At 43.1% G+C, this 23186-nt stretch overlaps 1 protein-coding gene across 5 annotated transcripts in view; it reads left to right on the top strand.

Annotated features, from left to right (window-relative positions):
* TOM1L1 (target of myb1 like 1 membrane trafficking protein) overlaps positions 1–23186 on the top strand; it is a 61831-nt gene that overhangs the window by 20916 nt on the left and 17729 nt on the right. For all 5 annotated transcript variants that reach the window (XR_006512931.2, XR_011493785.1, XM_070482981.1 and 2 more), the window contains exon 8: positions 19520–19653. Coding sequence is in view for 3 of the 5 variants with exons in the window: in XM_070482981.1 (XP_070339082.1) it covers positions 19520–19653 (134 nt within the window). In the remaining 2 variants the exon portion in view is untranslated. The remainder of the gene's footprint in view (positions 1–19519; positions 19654–23186) is intronic.

Raw genomic sequence — 23186 nt, 5'->3', positions numbered from 1 at the left:
ATCTGAAGGTTTTATATCATAAGTCACAGTAAAATCAGGTATACTTGAGAAATTGACTACTGGATTTACTGTAGGGTCACCATGATCATGTACTGCGTAGGGCTTTGGGTGACAGGTCCAGCAGTCAGTCAGGTTCCCTGATTTTGAAAAAATCTGTGAAATTCTTATTAAGGACTTATCTTTCCAAGCCTGAGAGGCCAGGGCAAATGAAAGAACATAGCAAAGAAAAGTAGGGGACATTTTATAGCCCGGACTAGAATTGGAAAAGAAAATGGTTGAATCCTTCTGGAAGAAGGCAATTAGTTTGTAAGAAAGAAGTAGAAAGTCAGAATAATTACAAGAAGAAGAAGAAGAAAAAGGACAATATACCAAAAGGAGTCAGGCAAAGGTGTGTTAATGAGGTAGGCATGGTTAGTTAAGCAGTGCAGAATAGGGTGTATGAGATAAGGTAAAATTAAGTTGCGTCAACACAGGCCTGGTCCAGTATCTTGGGTAAGCTGCCTCCTTCAGCTGTCGGCTGCTTCTGGCCTCAATCTGATCAGACAGAGGCTGGCTTTAGAGGCAGGAACAGCTTCTTGTTTATCTGGAAATCCAAGAGTTCCCTCAGTTTCATTGGTTTTCTGAAAAGTAACTTAAGATCAGTTAAAGGTTCACAAGAGTACTCTTGGGTGGAAAAATTGGCCATGGGCCTCCGTAGCTGCTCAGTGTTTGGATGATTTGGTCCTTCTGTTTCCTATTGTTCGTGAAGGGCATTACCTTTTTGGGAATTATAGAGTGGATGAGAGGAGTCCTGACTGGAAATGGGCGTTATTTTTATTCATGAGTGGTGTATCCAAGCTTTAACTCTTTAATTTTACTGAAGAACGTGTAACCAGAAGGACTTTGTAGGCTCCGTTCCACTTAGGTTGCAGTTCATCCTTAGGGTGTTGACTTCTGCAAGTCTTGAGGACCCAATCCCCTGGGTTTCTGCAGTGCAGGGGAATGTCTGTGGGAAACCTTAGTAACAAGAAGCATGTTCATGTATAGCAGATAAAGTAGCACCTAGAGACAGTACACATTTTACTGCATCTAATTCTTGTACAGCATGATCATTTTCAAGATTGCGATAATACTTAGTCTCAAGGGAGGGTCTCCCGTATAACATTTCATAAGGGCTCAGTTGGAGCCTACTTCTAGGGGCTACTCTTACCCTAAACAGGGCAATTGGCAAGACCTCATCCCTAAGGTTAAGTTGGTTTCCTGACATATTTTGGCAATTGTTTCCTTTAAGGTATGGTTCATATTTTCAGTCTTTCCTGTAGACTGAGGCCTCCATAAAGCATATAACTTCCATTGTATTCCAAGGGCCCGAGACATCTCTTGTGTTACCTTGGCTGTGAAAGCTCCTCCATTACCACTTTGAATTGAAAGAGGCACCCCAAAGTGAGGGATGATTTATTTTAGTAAGGCCTTTGTTACTTCGGAAGCCTTTTCCATCCTACATGGAAAAGCTTCAACCTGTCCTGTGAAGGTGTCCACAAATACCAGTAAATATTTATAATTTCCCAATAAGGTCTATTTGCCAGTTATCTTCTGGTTATGTCCCTTGGATTTGCACCTCTTTTATGATTGGAGGTGGCCCAGTTTTGGGATTGTTTCTGGCACAAATCAGGCAATTTTGCACTACCTTTTGGATAGTCCTTTGCATTTTTGGACCAACAGTTAACTTTTGTAGTGAATGATAGATTGCATCTCTCCCATAATGGGTTCCTTGATGATGTAGTGAGCAATAATTTTTTCCATTAAATTCTTGAGTATAAGCACTCGTCCCTGTTGATTATAAATCCAGCCTTCTTTAATGGTTTAATACTGACCACCTTTAAGTTGCTAGAGTCAGAATGAGATCCCCATTCTTCTGCTCTCTCTAGATCTGCTTGTTTTGCAGCCTGATCAGCCAAATTTTTTCCTTTAGCTATATAACTATCAGCCTTTTGGTGGCCTGGGCAATGCACAGGGCCACCTTTTCCGGCATCCAGACAAAATCTAATAAGGCCAGTATCTCCTCGACATGTTTAATCTCTTTCCTTCCTGCTGTTAATAGGCCTCTCTCTTTCCATGGAGCCCCATGTGCATGCATGACAAAGAAGGCACGCTTCGAATCTGTAGAAATGGTTACCTTTTTCTTAGCTCCTAGAAGCACGGCTTCACGAGGCCTATGAGTTCTGCCTTCTGGGCGGATGTACCTGGAGAGAGTGCTTCTGCTTCTAGGACTTCCTGTTGCGTTATTATGGCATATCCAGCCTTCCAAAGTCCATAGTCCATGAAGCTGCTTCCCTCAGGAAGCATTTCCACATCTGGATTCTCCAAAGGCTGGTCAATCAGGTCGGGTCTGCTAGAATAAACTCTCCAATTATTTGTGTACAAGCACGGACAGGTTCTCCTGTCATAGCGGGCAGCAGAGTGGCTGGGTTTAGAGTGGGTATCACCTTTAAATTTACATTTGGGTTATCTAGTAGTATGGCCTGATATTTGCCCAGTCTCCCTGAAGTAAGCCAGTATCCACCTTTTTATTCAAGTAGAGGAAGCAGGCACTGTAAAATGTGCACAGTTGTAGGCTGACCCAGAGTAAATTTTTCAGCTTCTTGTAAATGGTCACAGGTTGCAGCTACAGCCCAGAGGCAAACTGGCCACCCTTGAGTTATGATATCCAATTGTTTGGGAAAGTAAGCTACTGGTCTTCTGGAAGCACCTAAATTCTGAGTTCACAACCCAAGACTTATGCCCTGTCGCTCATGTCCAGTGGCTTTCTAACGTCTGGGAGACCAAGTGCTAGGGCTGTTGAAAGTGTCCCCTCGATGATATGAAACGCCTTATGGCATTCTGCAGGCCAGTTTAATGGCTCATTCTCATTTCCTCCAAGAGCCTCATGTGAGGGTTTGGCCATGAGTTCAAAGTTAGGAGTCCAAATACAACAAAACCCAGTCATCCCTAAAAATCCTCACAGTTGTCCTCTGGTGGTGGGAACAGCCTCCCTAGCTAACGCTTCCCTTCCATGTGGCAATAGGTTTCTTTGTCCTTTTGATAATTCAAATCCTAGGTATTTTACAGTTAGTGGAGAAATCTGTGCCTTTCTCTTGGAGACTTTATATCCCCGTTCTGCCAGAAAATTTAAAGTAAGGATTGTATTTCAGTTTGAGTAGTTTTACTAGTAATCAGTATGGCATCCACATACTGGAGTAAGACTCTCTCACTCATCTGGAAATGCTTTAAGTCTTTGGCTAAGGCTTCCCCCAAAATGGAGGAGGCATTTTTAAATCCCTCTGGGAGTACCATCCAGCAATATTGTTGTTTTACATCAGTCTCTGGATTGTCCCATTCAAAGGCAAGCGGTTCCTGTGACTCAGGACTTAGGGGTATGCAGTAAAAGACATCCTTGAAGTCTAGCCCTGTAAACCTACAGAAGTCTCCAGATAAAGTTGTAAGCAAAGTATAAGGATTTGGTACCACCAGATGTATATCCTCTACAATTTGGTTAATGGCTCTTGAATGCTGTACAAAACGATAGTCTCTGTTTTTTGTCCTGGCAGGATGGTCCCTGTTTTTTGTACTGGCAGGATGGGAGTGTTATATGGGGATTGATAAGGTTGCATTAATTGGCATTTAAGAAAGGTGGCTATCAGGGATTTTATACCTTCTTTTCTCTGTCTCTTTAAAGGGTATTGTTTCAAATTTGGCATCTTGGCACCTTTTGGATCAGCCATCTTGGCACTTCCCAGCCTCCCTTCAGCCCAAACGTCTGCTCTTACCTTTTTATTTATTTATTTTTATTTTTTTAAAGATTTTATTTTCTTTCCTTTTTCTCCCCAAAGCCCCCCGGTACATAGCTGTATATTCTTCGTTGTGGGTCCTTCTAGTTGTGGCATGTGGGACGCTGCCTCAGCGTGGTTTGATGAGCAGTGCCCTGTCCGCGCCCAGGATTTGAACCAACGAAACACTGGGCCGCCTGCAGTGGAGCGCGTGAACTTAACCACTCGGCCACGGGGCCAGCCCCATCCGCTGTTACCTTTTGCAGAACTTCTTCAGGGACCAATTGAGGCTCGTCTCCCAGTTGCAATGGCACTGCTTGGAGGGGGCAGGCTTAATCTGGGGGGACTTTAATGTCTACTTCTTCTGGTGAAAAAGTCACTTGGGCATTGTGTTAGTAGATCCCGTCCCAACAATGGGATGGGGCCCTCAGGCATTTACAGAAAGCTGTGCTTTAGATACGTTTTCCCTATGTGACACTCGAGTGGTTGTAGAAAAGGTTTAAGAGAGAGTGACTTAGATATACCCATAACGGATGTGGTCTTGGGGGAGAGGAGCCCCTGTCTGGTGTTTAGTACAGAATAAGTAGCTTTGGTGCCAATTAGAAACTCTATAAGTTTCTTTCTCACTGCTGTTGTTACCCGGGGTTCCTTGTAGGAGATGTCGATGGAGCTGGTGGAGTCTAGAGGAGCCCCTAGGCCCCTTCATTCTTGGTCTCCGTCGACAAATTGGGGCATCTGATGGTTGGGCACACTGGTTTTCTCTCTCAGCTTCCAAAAACGATTAGGACATTCCTTTTTCCAAGGGCCTTCCTGCTCACACTAAGCACATTGCCTCAGGGCTGAGGGTCCCTTGTGGTTGGAAGGTGGGGCCCCATGGGTCTTACTCGTGGCCATTTGTCTTTTCTCATTGGTCTTGGCGGATTGTGACTGAGGGCTGTGGCGAGTAGGGCAGCTTACAGTCTCATCTCTCATTGTTTCTGTTTCTCTAGCTCCTGGTCACACCTATTAAACACTTTAAAAGCAATATCGACAAGTTGAGACTCAGACATCCCCAATCCCCCTTCCAATCTTTGTAATGTTTTTCTTATATCAGGGGCACTATGGCTGATAAAAGTCATATTGAGCAGCCTCATGTTATCTGGATGTTCCAGGTCCATATCAGTATACTTTCTCTAGGTTTCAAAGACTCTGTACCTTCTGGACCTTATTTAGGCTCTTCAATTTGGGGACCCCCATCTGCATTCTAATTATTAAACATGCTTTATAATGGTTTAGCCTCACCCAGTCTCCTGGACCACTGGGGTCCCAGCCTGGCTGAACCCCGGGTATGGGCTCTACTGCTGGAGCACTGATTGGATGGTTAGGTTGTAACTCGTGGACTCTCTTGGCTTCCTGATGAGCCTTGTCCAGTATCATCCTATGCTCCCCTGGGCTGAGGAGGGTATACATAAGGGCCTGAATGTTAGCCTAGGCGGGGTTATGGGTAGAAAAGATGGATGTAAATAAACTTTCCATCTTTGGGGGATCATCCTGGTAAGTGGGCATGTTGTTGTTCCAGTTGTATAAATCTGAAGTTGAAAAAGGGGTATGCACATTCAAAAATCCTCTGGGGCTGGCCTTTGTCATTGAGACCTACAGGGACTTGTGTTAGTAGAAATTGCCCTGCCTGGGGTGGAGCATTCCCTGGGCCAAATTGAGTACCTCGATGGGTATGAGGAGGGGAGCCATTCCTGCCTGACTGTTAGGTAAAGGAGGGTACAAAGCCAAGCCAGCAGCTTCAGGGGGATCATTATGCCTTTCCTGGTCATCTCCAATTGCACCCCCGGCATACTGTGGGGGCGCTGTAGGGGATAGCAAATGAGGAAGGATAAGATCATCATCTGACTTTGATGATGCTGGGAGGACAGGTTTTTTTCTGTGGAGCCTCCCTCTGAATCATAATCTTACATCTCTTTTGAAAGTTCTTGTTCTAATATAAAAACACAAAAGATTGCACATAGGGGATCTCGTCCCACTGAGTACTGGGGCCAGGCCGTATTACAAAAGGATATCATTTTCTTTTTCTTCATGGGCTCATAACTGAACATCACCCAATTTTGAAGGATGCCTCACAGCGGGCTGCATTTTGGTATACCATTTACATTTCCCATTTAAGGGGGGCTTTTACCAAGGTGGCTGCAACAAGCAAGGTCTTTTTAGGGGATGGTGTTTTGATAGTGTGCTTGTGGGAACAGCTCTCCCAAGAATAACCAAGGGGTTGGCTGTTTCCCTTACGTGTTCTGGCATCCACAGATTTTGGGTGATTTGAGCTCTGGATGAGCTGCCGCTGCTGATTGCCTGACCTCAAACAATGAGGGTCCAATAAGATATGTTCCTCAGAATGGGGTCCCTATGAGGCCTTGCATGTCACGGGCAGATGCCTTGACACCTCCCTAAAGTGCCCAGTCAGGAACATCCCGAAGGACCAGAGGGAACAGTGCCTCTTTTTTTCTGAGTCATAAGACCCTCCTATGGTTAATTTCTAAAGGGACTTTGTTACAGTCACAGAGAAACTCAGTCCCCAAATAGCCAATACAATTCAGACAAACATTAACACACAATACAATCCCACATGTGACATAGACCAGAACACTAGCTAGTCTACCAGGAGCTGCTCAGAACCAGATTGCCAGGAGCAACTCACAAGTGACCCCTTTATTCTGCCTCTAATTACTTTGGGTGGTTCAGGCTCAAGATTCAGGACTCAGCCCACCGGGATTCCCCAGGATACAAGCTAAACTTCTATTTCCAAGAAATCAAACCAGTGAGTCACTTAAAGTTACTCACCCAGAACCCAGAGATGTCTAGATTCAGAAGCCATTTCTTCTCTCAAAGGGGAAAAAAAAAGCACCGAGGGGCCTGGAGCACCACAGTGGGAAATGGAAATCCAATCCTCTGAGCCTCTAGACAAAATTGTCCAGGCGGCCAGTTAGGGTCAACGAAAAGACCCCTGCCCTGCCGGGGACTCCAGAGCCTCCAGTGGGTGGTCACAGGACCTATTCCCTTTGTGGTCGCCAAAAATTGTTACCAAGCAAGGAGTCTCTCCACTCATGCACGGCAGCCAATACTGTGGTACACTGTCCTTTGTGGGAAGAAAATTTATTATGCAATTGGTTGATGAGGAGACAGAAGATTCTCAACTCTGTCCCCCTGATCCAGGGTATAGGGTAAGATTTAAGGGCTCAGGGAGGCTGGCCTGGTGTGCAGAAGCATTGGCAGGATGAATTTCGATTGTCAGATCAAAATTCTCTCTTCTGCGCGTGCTCCTGACTGGCTGTCACCCCTGAAAAATAGTCTTAACATTCTGTCGTTAAGATGAGGTCAGCACAGTAAACGAGCATAAAGTTGTGTAGATTTAAGTCATTGCCTTCTCTGTTAAGAGTTTCTGGAGATTTAGTTGTCCTGTCTCCTTCCTGGCTCAGAGAGGAAGGCACCCTTACAGAGATTTCTCTTTAAATTCTTTTAAATAATCAGCCCCAAATAATTTTTATACTAAAGAGGCATATTTTGGGATGGCAAATTCTGTCCCTGGGGTTACAGAGATTCATAAAGTTCATTCGTATAGTAAACACTCTAGGAATCTTCGTTTAACTCAACATTTACAAACTTATTTGAGCAAAGAAGCCCCATTTGCTGAGTATCTGTTATTACCCTACAGAACATCAGAGAACATCCTGAGAAACAAATCAATATTTTGCATCAATGGCATTAAGTATATTACTTTTAGAATATTTTACTTAGGAACATTTTAATATATCATTTTGCTAACGATTCCTGGGGCTCTTGGCCTTGGGCAAGTTATTGACTATCGTTGGACTTAGTTTCTGTATTATGTATAAAATGAAGATCAAAGAGGATACTTAGTAAACGAAGGTGATATTAACACGTCCTATTTATTAGGAGATTAAAAGGAAAATTAATCACTAGATAGAGTTCCTAATCCTTTTTAAAAAATTCACTATTGAAAGCTTTTACAGATACGAACTTTGTGACTCGGGATATTAACAAGCTTGTTAAACTGAAATTTAAATATCAAAGTAAAAGGGTATGTGGCAGATGATAGTTTTCAAAAATGGCCACAGCAATATTTCTAGTTCCGTGTGGTTCTTCAGGCCTTTCAGAGCTCTAAAATGACATGATTTGTGACTTTTCTCTCGTTTTCATCTACCTGTGGCAAACAATCTTTCAGTAAAAAAATGTACAATGAAACATTCCATTTAAATATGTGAAGTTAGTTTGATATTTTATGCCGTCCTGGAGTACGCTGAAAGGCCTTTTTGTGTCGGAGTCTTTGGGTGCAGAGGTTTGGTTGAATTTTGCAAGCATAATGCTGATTTGTTGGTTGCTGTTCTGATGCCAGAGCTTAGAGCTGTGTATTGCCTTGAATAGTAAAGACACTTGGGTCATAAATCGACGTTAGAATACTACTCAAGGCCAATTCAAGTTGAATGGATTCTGGCTTCAGATCAACTTATTTACGGGACCTATTGAATGGGTAGCTTTATTTTTTTTCTGTGCTTTCCGTTAGTAACACAGAGATTTGGTGTGGGGAGTGCCGTTCTTAAACTCTTTTGTCAGGTATTTAAGGTTTTTCTTTTAATCTAAATAATCTCATTAAAGAAAACTATTTCTCTCCTCACGACGCTTCTGACACTAAGCGTGTGGGGTTTTTTTCCTCACGTCGAACAGTTCTGACATAGCACAGACCCACAAGTTACGGGCTCAGTCCCACAAGAGTGCCCCCACTTCAGACACCAATCACAAGTAGGGGGTCCCCAGGTTACCTACACTTCTGTCCGATTTGGCTGTAGATCAAGGGTTCCCGCGATCCCTTCCTCAGGTTCAGTAATTGGCTAGAATGGCTCACGGAATCCGGGAAACACTTTATTTACTATCACGGGCTTATTATAAAGGATACAGATGAACAACCAGATGAGTAGGTACATACAGTGAAGTGTGGAAGGGTCCTGAGCACAAGAGCTTCTATCCCTGTGGAGTTGGGGCTCACCACTGACCCAGAAACTCTCTAAACCTCCTCTTTTAGGGTTTTTATGGAGATTCCATTATATAGGCATCATTGATTTAATCACTGGCCACTCCTGATTAACTGGATCCTCAACCCTTCTCCCCTTTCTGGGGGTTGTGGGGTAGGGCTGAAAGTTCCAGCCCTCTAATTACAGGGTTGGTTCCTCTGGAAGCCTGCCTCCACTCTCCAAGAGTCATCTAATTAGCATAAACTCCGGATGGTTGAAAAGCGTTTGTTATGAATAACAAAAGATGTTCCTCTCACCTCTACTTCTCGGGAATTTCCGAGGCTTTTGTGCCAGGAAATTGTGCCAGAAGCTCTGTGCCAGGGACTGGAGATGAAGACCAAATATATATTTCATATTGTATCACAATATCCTATCTCACTATAGTCAATCTACAATAACGTGATGAAATCTTCTATGGAGATAGAGGACAAAGAGCCTATTGGATTCAACCATCTAAAAGAGAAACCAGCAAAGACAGACTATGGAGAACCAAATTCTTTAGTTTGTACTTTTTCAAGGTTTTCTCACATCTGTCTGAACCATTCAGGTGAACGGAGTTAGAGCCACTAGAGGAAGCTGGCTCCCTCCTGGCCTCCCCCACATTACCACAGGGGCTTTTGCAGACTTTGACATGAGCCTAGGGGGGTCATCAGAGGTTGAAGAGGCAGCAAGGTGGGAGGCAGTGAGCGGCCACGGCATCACAAGGGCATACTCTGGGGGAAGGAACGCATCTGTAAAGAAGTGATGAAAGTATCTGAAGTCAACGATGTGAGTTTTGAAACAGACATCTATTTTTTTCCCTCCAAACCAGCTAATAACCACAGGGTTTTTTTTAGCTTGCTAAGATAATAAATTTGCCTCCTCTTTCTTCCCTAAATCCTGTTGAAAGGACATAAGAAATTTCAAGAATAAACTCCAGGGATTACAGGAGAGCCTAGACAGACCATCAGGAGACCAGAACAGGGAGAATATTCTGTGTCTGATAATGTAGGTGGGATCAGACCAACTGGGAAACCCAGAGCTCCACCCAGGTGAGAGAGACCCAAGTGACTCTCCAGAAGAAGCCTATACTAACCTATAAATCAGAGTGAGATTGGATGGGCCTTAGGGACTTACATGGAGATGAAAACAGCTGTGTCTGTCCTCTGCTGTCACAGTAGCTAACTTCAGCAGCAGAGAACATCCAGTGTCACTGTTAAGGCCAGAGAAAAGGGACTCCAAATAACTGGTGGTTTCCAGAACCTGGAACTGTTACCACCCAAGGGAAGCCATCTGCCTGCACCAAAACATGCCAATAGTCAAGAGGCGAGGTGGTAGGAGAGAAAGGGTTTTTTATTACAGCTTGCTAGCAAGGGTGAAGATTGCCGACTAATGTCCAAAAGAACCATCTTAAGGGAGGTGTACAGAATCTTGAAGCAGTTATATAGGCCAGTGGGTTATAGGGGAGGGGGGTTGGGAATGTTGGTCACCCTCTCCCACCCCCACCCCTGGTGTTACAGGCTGGGAGTTGCCACATCAGACCTTTCAGTTGTCATGGATATCAGCACAGAATCTCTGTCCAGAGGCCATCACATTCCTAGAAATCACGAACAAAATTATCATCTTATTCTCGCTGGGAGGGCCCTGCATATTCCCTGGAGATGGCCCTTAATTATCTAGGCAAACTAAAGCCAAGTTTCAAAGGGGCTGGTGAGTCAGGGTTATTCATAGTTCCAGTATGGCTTTCTCCTATAAGATGGCTTGTCTTATGCTATCTTTTGACTGTACCTGTATCAGTTAACTCAACGGCGCTCACAGAACCTCAAGAATCAGAAGAAGAAGGACCAGCACTCTCTAGGGTTTGTAAACATTGAAGGCAGGGAGTCTCATCCCTAGAGATGATGATGCAGTAAGGCTGTTAGAATTCTCAGGAAAAATACTTATTTTCCTACTCTCCCCAAAAGCCAAGGCTGAGACGCCATTTTCTTTTGTGGGGCTGAGTTTTGTTTTGTTTTGTTTTGTTTTAATTTACTGACTTATATAGTGAAAGGAAACCTTTGTTTTTTTTTTTTACCACTCACATCCAACGCTTCTGACACTGAATGTGTGGGTGTTTTTCCCACACTGACCAATTCTCCCATGCCAGCTTGTCACTGACTAATTGCCCCGAGGAGCTCAAGGGTGGGTTCGGAAGCATTTAACTGTGTAAGAAATGCCATCACTGACCACCTTGACCAGACCAAGCCCCACCACAAGAGTGATGCCTATGACCTTTGCCTTATTTTTAATGCTAAGATCTCTCCAGAAGGAGCTCGGGCCTTATGACCATAACCTGCAGTGTATGTGGAAGCATGTTTTCCAACTGAGCCTGCACAAGCGAATACCCACCTCCCCCTTTTGAATAGTCATTCCCCATCTGAAATAAAAGGCCCTTGCTATCTCTTGCTCAGGGACACCACGATTTTGGAAATGATTCTGCTTGGCCTCCTGTTTGCTGCAAATATACCCTACTTTGTGTGACAACTACTTCTGGTGGAGAGTCTGATTTAACTCACCAGGAGATGAACCCACTTTGGTTTCCGTAATAAGCTGGGTGTCCCACAATTCAATGCAATTCTGACACTACCTGGAGTTAGCATCAGATCCCACAGGGTAAGAGCTCAGCCCCACAAGACTGCCCCTACTTCAGATGCCTGTTGCAAGTCTGGGTCTTCCACACTTCTGACCGAACAGCTATAAACCGGGAGTTCCCACGACCTTCTCCTTGGGTTTGATAATTTGCTAGAATGGCTCATAGAACTCAGGGAAACACTTACTGATTTGTTATAAAGGATGTTGCAAAGGATGCAGATGAATTTCCAGATGAAGAGGTCCAGAAGAGTTCTGAGCACAGGAGCTTCTGTCCCCTTGGAGTTGGGATGCACCACCCTCCCAGCACAGGTGTGTTCACCAACCTGGAATCTCTTTGAACCTTGTAGTTTATGGATTTTCATGGAGGCTTCATTACAGAGGCATGATTGATTATTAACTCTAATCTCTAGCCTCTCTCCTCTTCCCAGAGAATGGAGAGTGGGGCTGAAAGTTCCAAGCTTCTAATCATGGCTTGGTTTTTCTGGTGACCAGCCCTCATCCTGAAGTCCATCCAGGAACCCACCAAGAGTTGCCGTGTTAGAACAAAAGATGCTCCCATTACCCAGGAAATCCTAAGGGATTTAGGAGCTCTATGTCTGAAACCAAGACCAGTATATATATTTCACATCTTACATACAGGAAGTAGCCATCCAGGTGTCCCACCTGCATGTGGAATCTTTGATCCATCTCCCCATCTCGTTCATGCCCCAGGCTTTGTCTCCTGCCTTTCAAAGTCGTTAGAGTTTGGCAAGTAGCTGCCTTTTGGAAGCTTTTGTGTGTTTATTGCCTCTCATATCTTTGGATCCTTGTTGGTTTCTCAGTCTTTGTGGACTTCTCTTGCTTTCTTAAAAGTTTAAGCATGCATGTTAAATATCTTATATCACATCAGCGTATTCAAGTATTTTGTTGTCAGAAGAGTGTTCAGGATAGTACAGTGCTGTGCTGAAAACCGTAGTGCTTTTTTAAATTGAGGTAGAATTCGCATAACGTAAAACTGTTTTAAAGTCTACCATTTCATGGCATTTAGTACATTCACAGTATAACCATTTCCTCTATTTAGTTCCAAAACATTCTCATTACCCCAAAAGGAAACCCCATAGCCATTAAACAGTTTCTCCTTCCTGTCTTCATCTAGTCCTAGGCAATTACCTTTCTGTTTTCTGTTTCTATGAATTTACCTGTCCTGGATATTTCATATAAACGGAACCATATAAAATTTGGCGTTTTGTGTCAGGCTCCTTTCACTTACCGTAATGTTTTCAAGATTCATCCATGTTGTAGCATGTATCACAATTTCATTCCTTTTATGGCCCAATAAAGTTCCATTGTATGGATATCCTGCATTTTATTTACCCCTTCATTAGTTGGTGAACATTTGGGTTGTTTCCACCTTTTGGCTGCTGTGAATAATGCTACTATGAACATTCATGTGCAAGTTTTTGTTTGAATACTCGTGTCTGGTTCTTTTGGGTATATACCTAGGAGTAGCATTGCTAGGTCATGTAGTAACTCTATGTTTAACTTGTTGAGGAACTGTCAAACTGTTTTCCGCAGTGGCTGCACCATTTTACATTCCCACCAACAATGTACAAGGGTTCCAATTTCTCCACTTCCTTGTCAACACTTATTTTTTTTTTTAAAGCCATTCAGTAGTTGTGAAGTGATATCTCAATATGGATTTGATTTGCTTTTCCCTAATGACTAATGATATTGAACATCTCTATATAGCTTTTTAAAACATAAACCAGATCATTTAAGGGTAAACCCTCCAGTGGCTTCCCCTCACACTTGCGATCAAACCAAACCTCCTTATTTTGGCCACAAAGCCCTTCCTGATCAGCTCCTGCCTGTCTCTCCTTACACAGCACATGCATGCTTTTCCTTGGTCCAGCTACGCTGGCTACCTTCCTGTTCTAGGACACACTGAGTTCTTTCTTGCTGGGGAGTTGTTTCATCCTTGACTCTCAGGTTTCCCGCATCTTCTAATGGGCAGCTTTTTCTTGTAACTCTGATCTTAGTATGTTACCTCCTCTGAGAGGTCTTCTTTGACTCCCTAGTCTTTAGACTTTTATCAGCCACTTTCCTATCACGTCACCATTTCATTCTCCATGCAGCACTCTGACACTTCTCCTGCCCATTTGTTCAGCTGTCTTTGGCTACTGGAATGGATGCTCCACAAAGCTTGTCTTGTGTACTGCTCAGGTTCTGGCTCCCAGAGCAGTGCCTGGCATGATGTCATCACTCAATAAAAAATATCTTTAATAAATTAATGGAGTGGCCGGCCCCGTAACTGAGTGTTTAACTCTGCACACTCCGCTTTGGTGGCCCAGGGTTTCGCCAGTTTGAATCCAGGGTGCAGACATGGCACTGCTCATCAAGCCACGCTGAGGCGGCATCCCACATGCCACAACCAGAAGGACCCACAACTAAAAATCCACAACTATGTAGCGGGGGGCTTTGAGGAGAAAAAGGAAAACTAAAATCTTAAAAAAAAAAAATTAATGGATTTTACCTAGATGTTATGTGGTTTAAAATTAAAATCTTTATCCTTTGTCTGAGTTAGAGACTTTACCTTCATTTATTTTTTTCAGTTAGATGGCTGGTTGTCCGAATAACACTATAATTCATACCTTCTCCACTGGTTTCAAACACCCCTTTGTCACATTCCATATTCTGATACAAGGATGTATTTCCAGATGGTTTTCTCTTTGTTTGGTTTGTTTGTCTATCCCTGTGTTGGTATCATACTATTTTGATTACTCTGTGTTTTCATGCCTTGTAGGGATTATCAGTCAAACAGATGGCATACTCAATTTGGGTAATTTGAAGAGAGTTTAATTGAGGCAGTATTTATGTAGCGAGATATCACAGGGTTCAGAGAAACCACAGGAGCTAGTTCACTACCCTGGGCTATTAACTAATGTCCCTACACATAAATAGGCAAGAGGGAACTTTTGCCAGAACCCAAAGGAAAGAATCATGTGGAGAAGGGCGGCTTGGGAGTGGTGGTGCCTTTGGTGGCCGGAGTGAAGGGAGTAAACACCCAGACCTCCCTCCCCTCCTTTCTCCCATTTCCTGCCGCTGTATCTTGTTGGCTGAACCCAATCAGAAGTGAGAGGGCGGGGCACCTGGTGGTGTGTTCTCTACAGGCCAGCCCCCAGAGCATGGAGCAGGGCAGAGAGTGTAGATGGTGGATCTGGAGGGCAAAAGAAAGGTGTCCAGCACATAGGAAAAGTCCCCAGTCAAAAATTCCCTGGCTCTTCTTACACATATACTTTGCCAGTGATCATAATCTTATTATGAAATTTGTTAACATTGAAACCAGCCTCTGTACTTGGAATCTTTTCCTGTTTTTCTATTGGTGTGTACCTCCTAGCAGCTGTTCTGTTTATTTGGAACCCATTCGCTATCTGTTTCCTTCCATCTGAAATCCAGTGTACTTACCTGGAATCCTCGATCTGTTCTCCAGTCCATGCTGAACAGTTAGATTCTGAAGCCCTGCTAATTAATGAGGCCCTTGCTCTTTGTTAGGCTCTTAGGCAGTAAAGCTATTTTGTGTAGGAAACACCTTTTCCGCCACTATGTTTCTTGTGGACTTTGAACTTCATTAGAGGTGGAGACTGGGTGTCTTCTAGTTTGCCACAGCAGAGTACAAAGATTCCAAGGCTTCCTCCAGCCTGGTGAGTGTGGTGATGACTTAAAAGTGTGTGCTCTGGGAGCTGGCCCCGTGGCCGACTGGTTAAGTTCACATGCTCCGCTTCCACTGGCCAGGGTTTTGCTGGTTCGGATCCTGGGTGCAGACCTAGCGCCACTCATTAGGCCGTGCCGAGGCGGTGTCCCACATAGAACAAGCAGAAAGACCTACAACTAGAAAATTCAACTATGTACTGGGGGGCTTTGGGCAGAAGAAGAAGAAGGAAAAACAAAAAGAAGAAGATTGGCAACAGATGTTAGCTCAGGTGCCAATCTTTAAAAAAAAAAAAAGTGTATGCTCTGGCCACAGGAAGGAAACGTTCCAGCATGCATTCCTCTATTTGCTTTCTCTGCATCGTGCCCTTGGCTTTGGGCCCCCTTATTCCAACCTTAAAGAGCTGAATTTCCCTGGTACCTCTCATTTTAGTCTTTCTTATCTTGTTCTTGCCCAGCCCCAGGAGGACAATGAAAGGGGAGGATGCTTAGCCTTCTGTAAAATAAAGTGAGCTCTGATTTTGAAAGTGCAACTAGAGAAAGCCTTACTCTAATTTGAGAAGTTTAAAATCCTGCAAATCTAAAATTGGATCCTGTGAGAATAATTTGTAACCAGTTGAGAAAAAAACCTGAGAGTAAAATAGGAAGTCATCCTCTCCTGACTACTCTTCCTGTCTTTACTGTTTAGAAACTTGTAGGGTATTAAGAGTGGAAGGGACTGAGTGTCACTGAGACCATCTCCCTTCCTTTACAGATGAGGCTGCATATGTAGAAAGGGGATGATTTGCCCACACAGTGGCAACGGATGGAGCTGGAGTGAGAACCTCATTCTCCTAAGCCTACCTTCTGTTCCTTAGCCCAACTTATTTCTCATTTTTGAACCTAGGATTGATTTTCTAGCATAGATGGCTAACCTATTGTCTTTTCATGTATTGGCTCTCTAGCTAGGTTGGAAGCAAGCTGAAGGCAGTAACCAAGTTCTATACTTCTAAATCCATGTGTCTGCATGTTTAGAGTGTATGCTTTGGACTCTGGACGATCTCATTGAATGTCAGTTGAATTGACTAGATCGATGTTATTGAAGAATTAATGATTTAGGGCAAAAGGGTGAAGGAGTTACTGAAGACAAAGGCTTTTGGTAAATAAAATGTGGACAGTATTGAGTTGGGAAAAAAAGTTGCAAGAGTTCTAATGCATTAATGGTCTTTGAGGATTGTCTTGACCGTTTGTTATTCACTCAGCTGAGGCCTATATGCAGGAAGAAAAGACTGTATGAGCAAGTTACACTGAGAAATGTCCATTTTTAGAGTTGGTTGGAATTTGTTTTTGAGCAGACAGAGACGCTCTCTGAGTCTCTTGGAGTCTAAGTGGCGAGTACTGGGAGAGAGGAAATATGTTATGGGCTGATAATAGGAGTTTTGCCATACGGATATTATTTCCAGAGAAGGCTTTTGAGTAAACACATTTCTTCCTGTTTTTACTTATTCAAGGGAGATGTTCAGGCCCTTTTGTTTTTCATTTTATTGAGTTGCCCTGGTTGGTGGATGCGGGAGGATTACAGTTGGAGTTGAAATTGTGGAGGGATCTCCTTCCTTAATTCCTGAGTGCTCCGTGGAGGAGTCGAGCCATCTGGATGTCAGAAGAGGAAGCTCTTAATGAGTTCCTTTTTGTTTTGCTCCAAAGACTTTTGAATTGGTTGTTAAATTCACTTTAACTTAGAAGCCTGCCTTTGCTTTGATATGCTGTAAAGGGAGGTGATTCCGAGGGCTCTTCGATGGGCATATCCACCAGCAGCTGTTAGTCTGTGTTTTGACTCACTCCCGCTGGCTCTCCACATCCACAGGCCTGCAAGTGTGTGCTGTGGGGAACTTCTGACCCATCCTTTTGGACCATTGTGCTTGATCTACACTGTTTCCAGGTGGCTTGGCCCTGCTCTGAGACAGACATCAATTGCAAAGATCAGAGTGGGCTGGCTTTTGAAGAGGTTTTTCAAATTCCGCTTTGCAATCCTGCTGAGAGATGGGGGTGCTCCTTTCATGTTTCCATTCCATCTGTCTCTTGAGACGGCCAAGGGAAGGTCTTCATGTGACCGGGGGCTGTTGATGTTGGCTGCAAATTCATTTCAAATTAATTTCTACATTTTTGTCACAGGCATCTAACAACCATTGTATTTCCTTGATCTTGACATTGCTCTAGCAACGCTACCAGGGAATGAGTAAGAAGGAGAACAGTTCTGTACATTCACGCAAGAACAATGCAAAAGTCCTCATTCATCATGGGGTTATAGCAAATGCTGGTCTTAGTTGTTTCCTTTGTTTAATATTGGGTCCTGGGTAATGGCGTGAGTATTACAGGATTGTATTAGTTATCTAGTTAAGCTTCCAGCAACGCCTCCCTACACAACCATAATACATTCAGATACGGTGGGATTCCAACTGCACCATTCCCCTATCCTTGTTTTATAGAAGAAGAAAATTTTAAAAAGAGGCTAAAATTTAACGAAATCCAATGTCAGGTATGTAAATGGGAGATGCCTTTGGTCTGCTGACTCTAAAGTCTGTTCTCTTTTCCCAATACCAGGGAGCCGTAAATGAGTCAGATTTAGCCCCCACCTGTCTTTGTTTTATTAGGATACGGCCATACCTGTTTGTTTACATATTGTCTGTGGTTGCTCTCATGCTACAAAGGCAGAGTTCAGTGGTTTCCACAGAGAACACATAGCCTACAAAGCAGAAAGTATTTAATATCCGGACCTTTAAGAAAAGAGTTTGTCTACACCTGCTGATAGTGGCCAAGCCATTAGCACATAGGACAGTTGTTCTGGCTGCGCATTGCCAGATGGTACAAAACCCAGAGTCTGTCATGTGTCTGTCTATGTCACTTTTTTTCCTTTTCCTTTTGTCTTCTAAATATTTTTGTTACGATTTTGTGGAGAGTAGTGGCTTTTACCTCTGAGTCTAAATGCCAGCTAGTAATGGTTTGATTTATTTAGTTAGAGATTTCCTGTCAGGAGTATTGTAATAGATTGTTTTAGATTCTAAATGGTTTTGTGAACTGTAAGTTTTTTAGGGGGTCTTTCTTTCTTCAGGGGGAAAAAGTCAAATAATGTAACAGTGTGATGATTTAGCGAGTCATGCTGCTCTCATTTGGAAAAGGGAAACGTCCCTGTGTTTTGGCCTGATGTTAATGTACTGTTACATTTACAACTTCTAGCCGAGGTGGGTTTGAAGAAATGTTAATATCAGTTTTATGCTCCTCAGGCTTATTGGAGCTTTGCCTAGGAGGAAGTAAGTTGTAAGGGAGTTTTCAAATGTCGGTGTACATCCGCAACACTTTGGGATACTTGCTAAAAAATGTAGATTCTTCAAACCCTCAGCCCTGGAGATTCCAAATGAGTAAGTCTGCTGTAGCTGCCTCTGATGCGTCTGAAAAAAAAGCTGCTTTGGGGAGTGGAGCGATGGCTTAATGTAGTGATTCTGGGTAGTCCGAATGAGGATAGTATCCAAGACTAGTTTTTTTTTTTTTTTTTAAGATTTTATTTTCTCTTTTTCTCCCAAAGCCCCCTGGTACATAGTTGTGGATTTGTAGTTGTGGGTCCTTCTATTTGTGGCATGTGGGATGCTGCCTCAGCCAGGCTGGATGAGTGGTGCCATGTCCGCGCCCGGGATTCGAACTGGCGAAACCCTGGGCCGCCGAAGCGGAGTGCGCGAACTTAACCGCTCAGCCACAGGGCCGGCCCCCATGACTAGTTTTTTAACCCTGGTTCAGTTTACCTTAGAATGTGATATTTTAACTGTAAACTTTAAATGTTTATTTAAGTAAAACATAATAGGAAAATTATGCTGCTGTAAATGTATTTTAACTACTTCTTTCTTCCACTACCACTGATAATGATAACAGCATTTGTTTTATGCAGTGCTTTATAGTTATAGAGTTCCTGATCATACACATCTCATTTGATTTTTATGCCTCCCCTTGAAGGAGATGTGGCAAGTAGTATAATTTCATTTATCAAACGAGAAAACTGAAATTGAGAAAACAAGTGATTTTTCTTTTTCTACGTGGTACGGCCGATAAGTAGTACCTGTAGAGTTCCCATACACCACTTCTAATTTCTAGTCTAGTGTTACATGCAGTGTACCATATTGTTCTTATGACAGCTATTTTGATTTTTAGAGGAAAATACCATCATTTATAACTCATTGCCTTCTGATAAGGTTGAGCTGTCTGTGGTTAAATACTTTGCTGATCTCCCATAGGTGACTAAATGTGGAGGTGATCATAGGTGTGTACAGATTGGCAAATCGGTTGTCTAATAGAACATTCCTAGCACGGAAGAGGAAATCTCTCTCCTTTCTTCCACAGAAACTTTATAAGACGGGTCGGGAGATGCAGGAGAGGATCATGGACCTGCTCGTGGTGGTGGAGAATGAAGACGTAACAGTTGAGCTCATTCAAGTCAATGAGGATTTGAATAATGCCATCCTTGGATGTGAGAGGTGAGTGGATGGTGTCCCCCCTCCGACCCTCCTCCAATTCTAGTTTGGCTCCAGTTACTCAGCATTCTTATTAGAGTGCCTACAACATGAACACTCAGGAAGATCAAGAACAAGTTCAGGACCAGACCGGCTTCCTCCCAAGATAGGGAATCTGGTCCTAGCCTTCTGGGAGCTTGTGATGTGGCTTGCAAGAATGAGAGACTGCCCAAGCAGTGCTAGGAGCATTCTTGGACATTTCGGGTGGTGTAAACACCTAACCTGTAGGCAGGGCCTGGATCTTATTCACTTGATATTGTCTTCCCTGAGTGCATCATAGGCTCTCAAGTAGATGAATGGTATAAACAAAGCATCTTAGTGAAAGTGAAGTTTCCCCTAAGTTTGAGATGGAGAAGAACATGGAATGGTTAAGAGAAAAGCGGAGGATATTTTTGTGTTTTGCTAGGAAAGATTTGTCCTGAGCTAACATCTGTTGCCAATCTTCCTCTCTCTTTTTTTTCCCCTCCCCAAAGCCCCAGTACCTAGTTGTATATTCTAGTTGTAAGTCCTTCTAGTTCTTCTATGTGAGCCGCCACCACAGCATGGCTACTGACAGACGAGTGGTGTGGTTCTGCTCCCAGGAACCAAACCTGGGCCGCTGGAACAGAGCATGCCAAACTTTAACCATTAGGCCATCAGGGCTGGCTCAAGTGGAGGATATCTTATGTGGAGAAAATAGTCTGTACAAAACCAGAGTAGCCAGTGAGGACATTTTGTATATGAACATAGATTCTTAAAAATTTCCATTTGGAAAAGTGTGAAGGCAAAGATTTTAAATACTCATAATTTTGTCACTGATATGTTAGGTTTTTCCCTAAACTTTTTTATAGTTGTGATCCTATAAAGAACATATACTCCTATTTCTCCCTTGATTTTATTCACTGTATAGCACATATTTGTGTATCCTATGTTTTTAAATGCTTTTGATAAACGATTATTTTTATTTTATTTAAAAAAATTTTTTTTCTTTTAAAGATTTGCACCTGAGCTAACATCTGTGCCAATCTTTTTTTTTTCTTCTTTTCTCCTTCTTCTCCCCAAAGCTCCCCAGTACATAGTTGTATATTCTAGTTGTGAGTGCCTCTGGTTGTGCTATGTGGGACACCGCCTCAGCATGGCCTGATGAGCAGTGCCATGTCCGTGCCCAGGGTCCGAACCAGCGAAACCCTAGGCCGCCAAAGCAGAGCACGCAAACTTAACCACTCAGCCTTAGGGCTGGCTCCCATTATATTTAATAGCTGAATAGTGGTCCTGTTTCTCTCACAGTTCACTTATTAGGCATTTAAGTTGTTTCTAACTCATTTATTCATTCATCAAAATAACAGTCTTATAATGTATTGTAATCTATAGTCAGGTCTACAGTCAGGAAAACACCTTAAATCTTACGTATGCACACACTTGGAAATTGAAACAAGTGCAGTGAAACAAAAGTTCAGGACATCTGTTTGGTGAGAATAACAACCGGACCTAATCCAGCTTGGGAGAAGGAGAGGAAGGCTGCTCTGAGGAGGTGCTATTTGAGGACTTACCTGACCAGTAGGAGTTGATGAAACAAGGAGCAGAGTACACGGAGGTACGGTCTATGAAGCTATGGGAAAGTACGGGAGATCTGAGATTGGAGGAGCGAGTGTGCACCCAGAACCCAGCCCTGAGGACCTGCAGCATGCTTTGATTGACAGGCAGCTTTTTCCTCAGTCTTAACGTAAAGTGATGGGTAAAATAAGAACATAGCTTCAGGCAAATCTCCTGGTCTCTTTCCAAAGCTATCCCTAGGCCTTCCTATCATAGAAATTATGGAGCCTCTGAGATCTACTGACTTTTTCTAGATCCTTGTTTCTCAGTAGGAGTAGTGTTGGCATTTTGAGTGGGACGGTTTTCTCTTGTGTGGCTCCTACTCACTAAATGCTGGAAGTATTATTCCTAGTTTAAGTGGCACATCTAGACACCCTCAGGGGCACCATTTCTGTTGAGAATTACTGGGAATGTGTAATTGCACGGTGGCTGTATTTCCAACCGGCTGATAAGGAATGAGACCAGTGTAACTAACATAAGAAAGAGACATGAATAGGCCCAGCTTCAAATCTTGATGATTTCAGATAAGTTGCTTAGCTTTTTTAAGACTTACGTTTTTTCCTGTATATTAAAAAGGATAATACTACCTATTTGGAGGGGTTTTTTTGTTTGTTTTGGGGGTTTTTTTTGAGAATTAAATAATATATATAAAAGCACCCAGCAAAGTGCTAGCACATTGACACTCTTTAAATAGTAATTTCTCGTTCTCCTCCCCATTAATGTCCCACTGAGCCTTTTAATTTGTTGACTAGATTTATTTCCACTGATTATAAATGAGCCAAGAGAATCAGTGAAGTAAAACCAATAGCTATGAAATGGTAAGTTCTCTGCGTCACCACCTGCCTGTCAGGGACAGCAGCCTTTCCTATGAGGACATGACAGAGCATCGACTGAGGATGTGAGCCCAGTGACCAGCGTCGTCTTAGCATTGAACAGACTCCCAGTCCTTGCCCTTTGTTTTACGGGTATAAATCTTCATAAGCAGAAAATATCTAAGGAAAACCACATAGTTTTCAGTAGAGTGCTGCCTTCTGGTTTTTATTTTGGATAATTCTATTACAAACCATAAGACCACTAACTAAACGCTTCCTTAGAGACTGAATGTGTGTTTATTTGGTCTAATATGAAGAGATTGGATGACTTCTGTGAATGGCTCATTCTGATTCAGCTTTGAACCATATGTGTGAAAAGCAACTGCAGTAAATTGTGAGAGAGAAACCTGTCTTAAGATTCAGAGAAAAGTTCTTGCCTCTAGAAAAGATGCTAATCTAATGTATTAGTTTCCTATGGCTGCTGTAACAATTTACCACAAATTTAGTGGCTTAAAACAACATAAACTTACAGTTCCGTAAAGGGCTATCATCAAGGTATCAGCAGGGCTACAGTCCTTTTTGGAGGCCCTAGAAGTTCTGTTTCCTTAACTTTTGCAACTTCTAGAGGCTGGCCACTTTCCTTGGTTCATGGCCTCTTTCCTCCATCTTCAAAGCCAACGTCATCCAGTTGAGTCCTCTCGCACCGTATCACTCTGCTTCCTCTTCTTCCTCCTCTTCCTCCCTCTTCCACACTTAAGGACCTTTGTGATTACATTGGGGTCATCTGTATCATTCAGGGTCATCTCCCTGTTAAAGACAGCTCTCTAGCAACCTTCATTCCCCTTGCCGTTTCACTGTTCTTTTGATTAGGCTGTGGATATCTTCGGAGGGGCATCATTCTGCCTGTCACAGTCTGCCCTCTGTTCCACAAAGGTTCACATCCATTCCACATGCGAAATACTTCCACCCTATTCCAACATCTCCCAAAGTCTCTACTCATTACAACCAGGGAATACTTGTGCAAATAAGGAAATGGGCATTTGTTACTCAAGGCTTTATCTGTGAAGGTTGTTCATACCCAGCACGTAACTAACTAGCATATAAGAAATCAAT

This window comes from Equus asinus, chromosome 13, assembly GCF_041296235.1.
Source record: "Equus asinus isolate D_3611 breed Donkey chromosome 13, EquAss-T2T_v2, whole genome shotgun sequence".
Taxonomy (NCBI): domain Eukaryota; kingdom Metazoa; phylum Chordata; class Mammalia; order Perissodactyla; family Equidae; genus Equus; species Equus asinus.
Note: the sequence above shows the minus strand (reverse complement) of the source record. Positions and strands in the feature narration are given on the sequence as shown.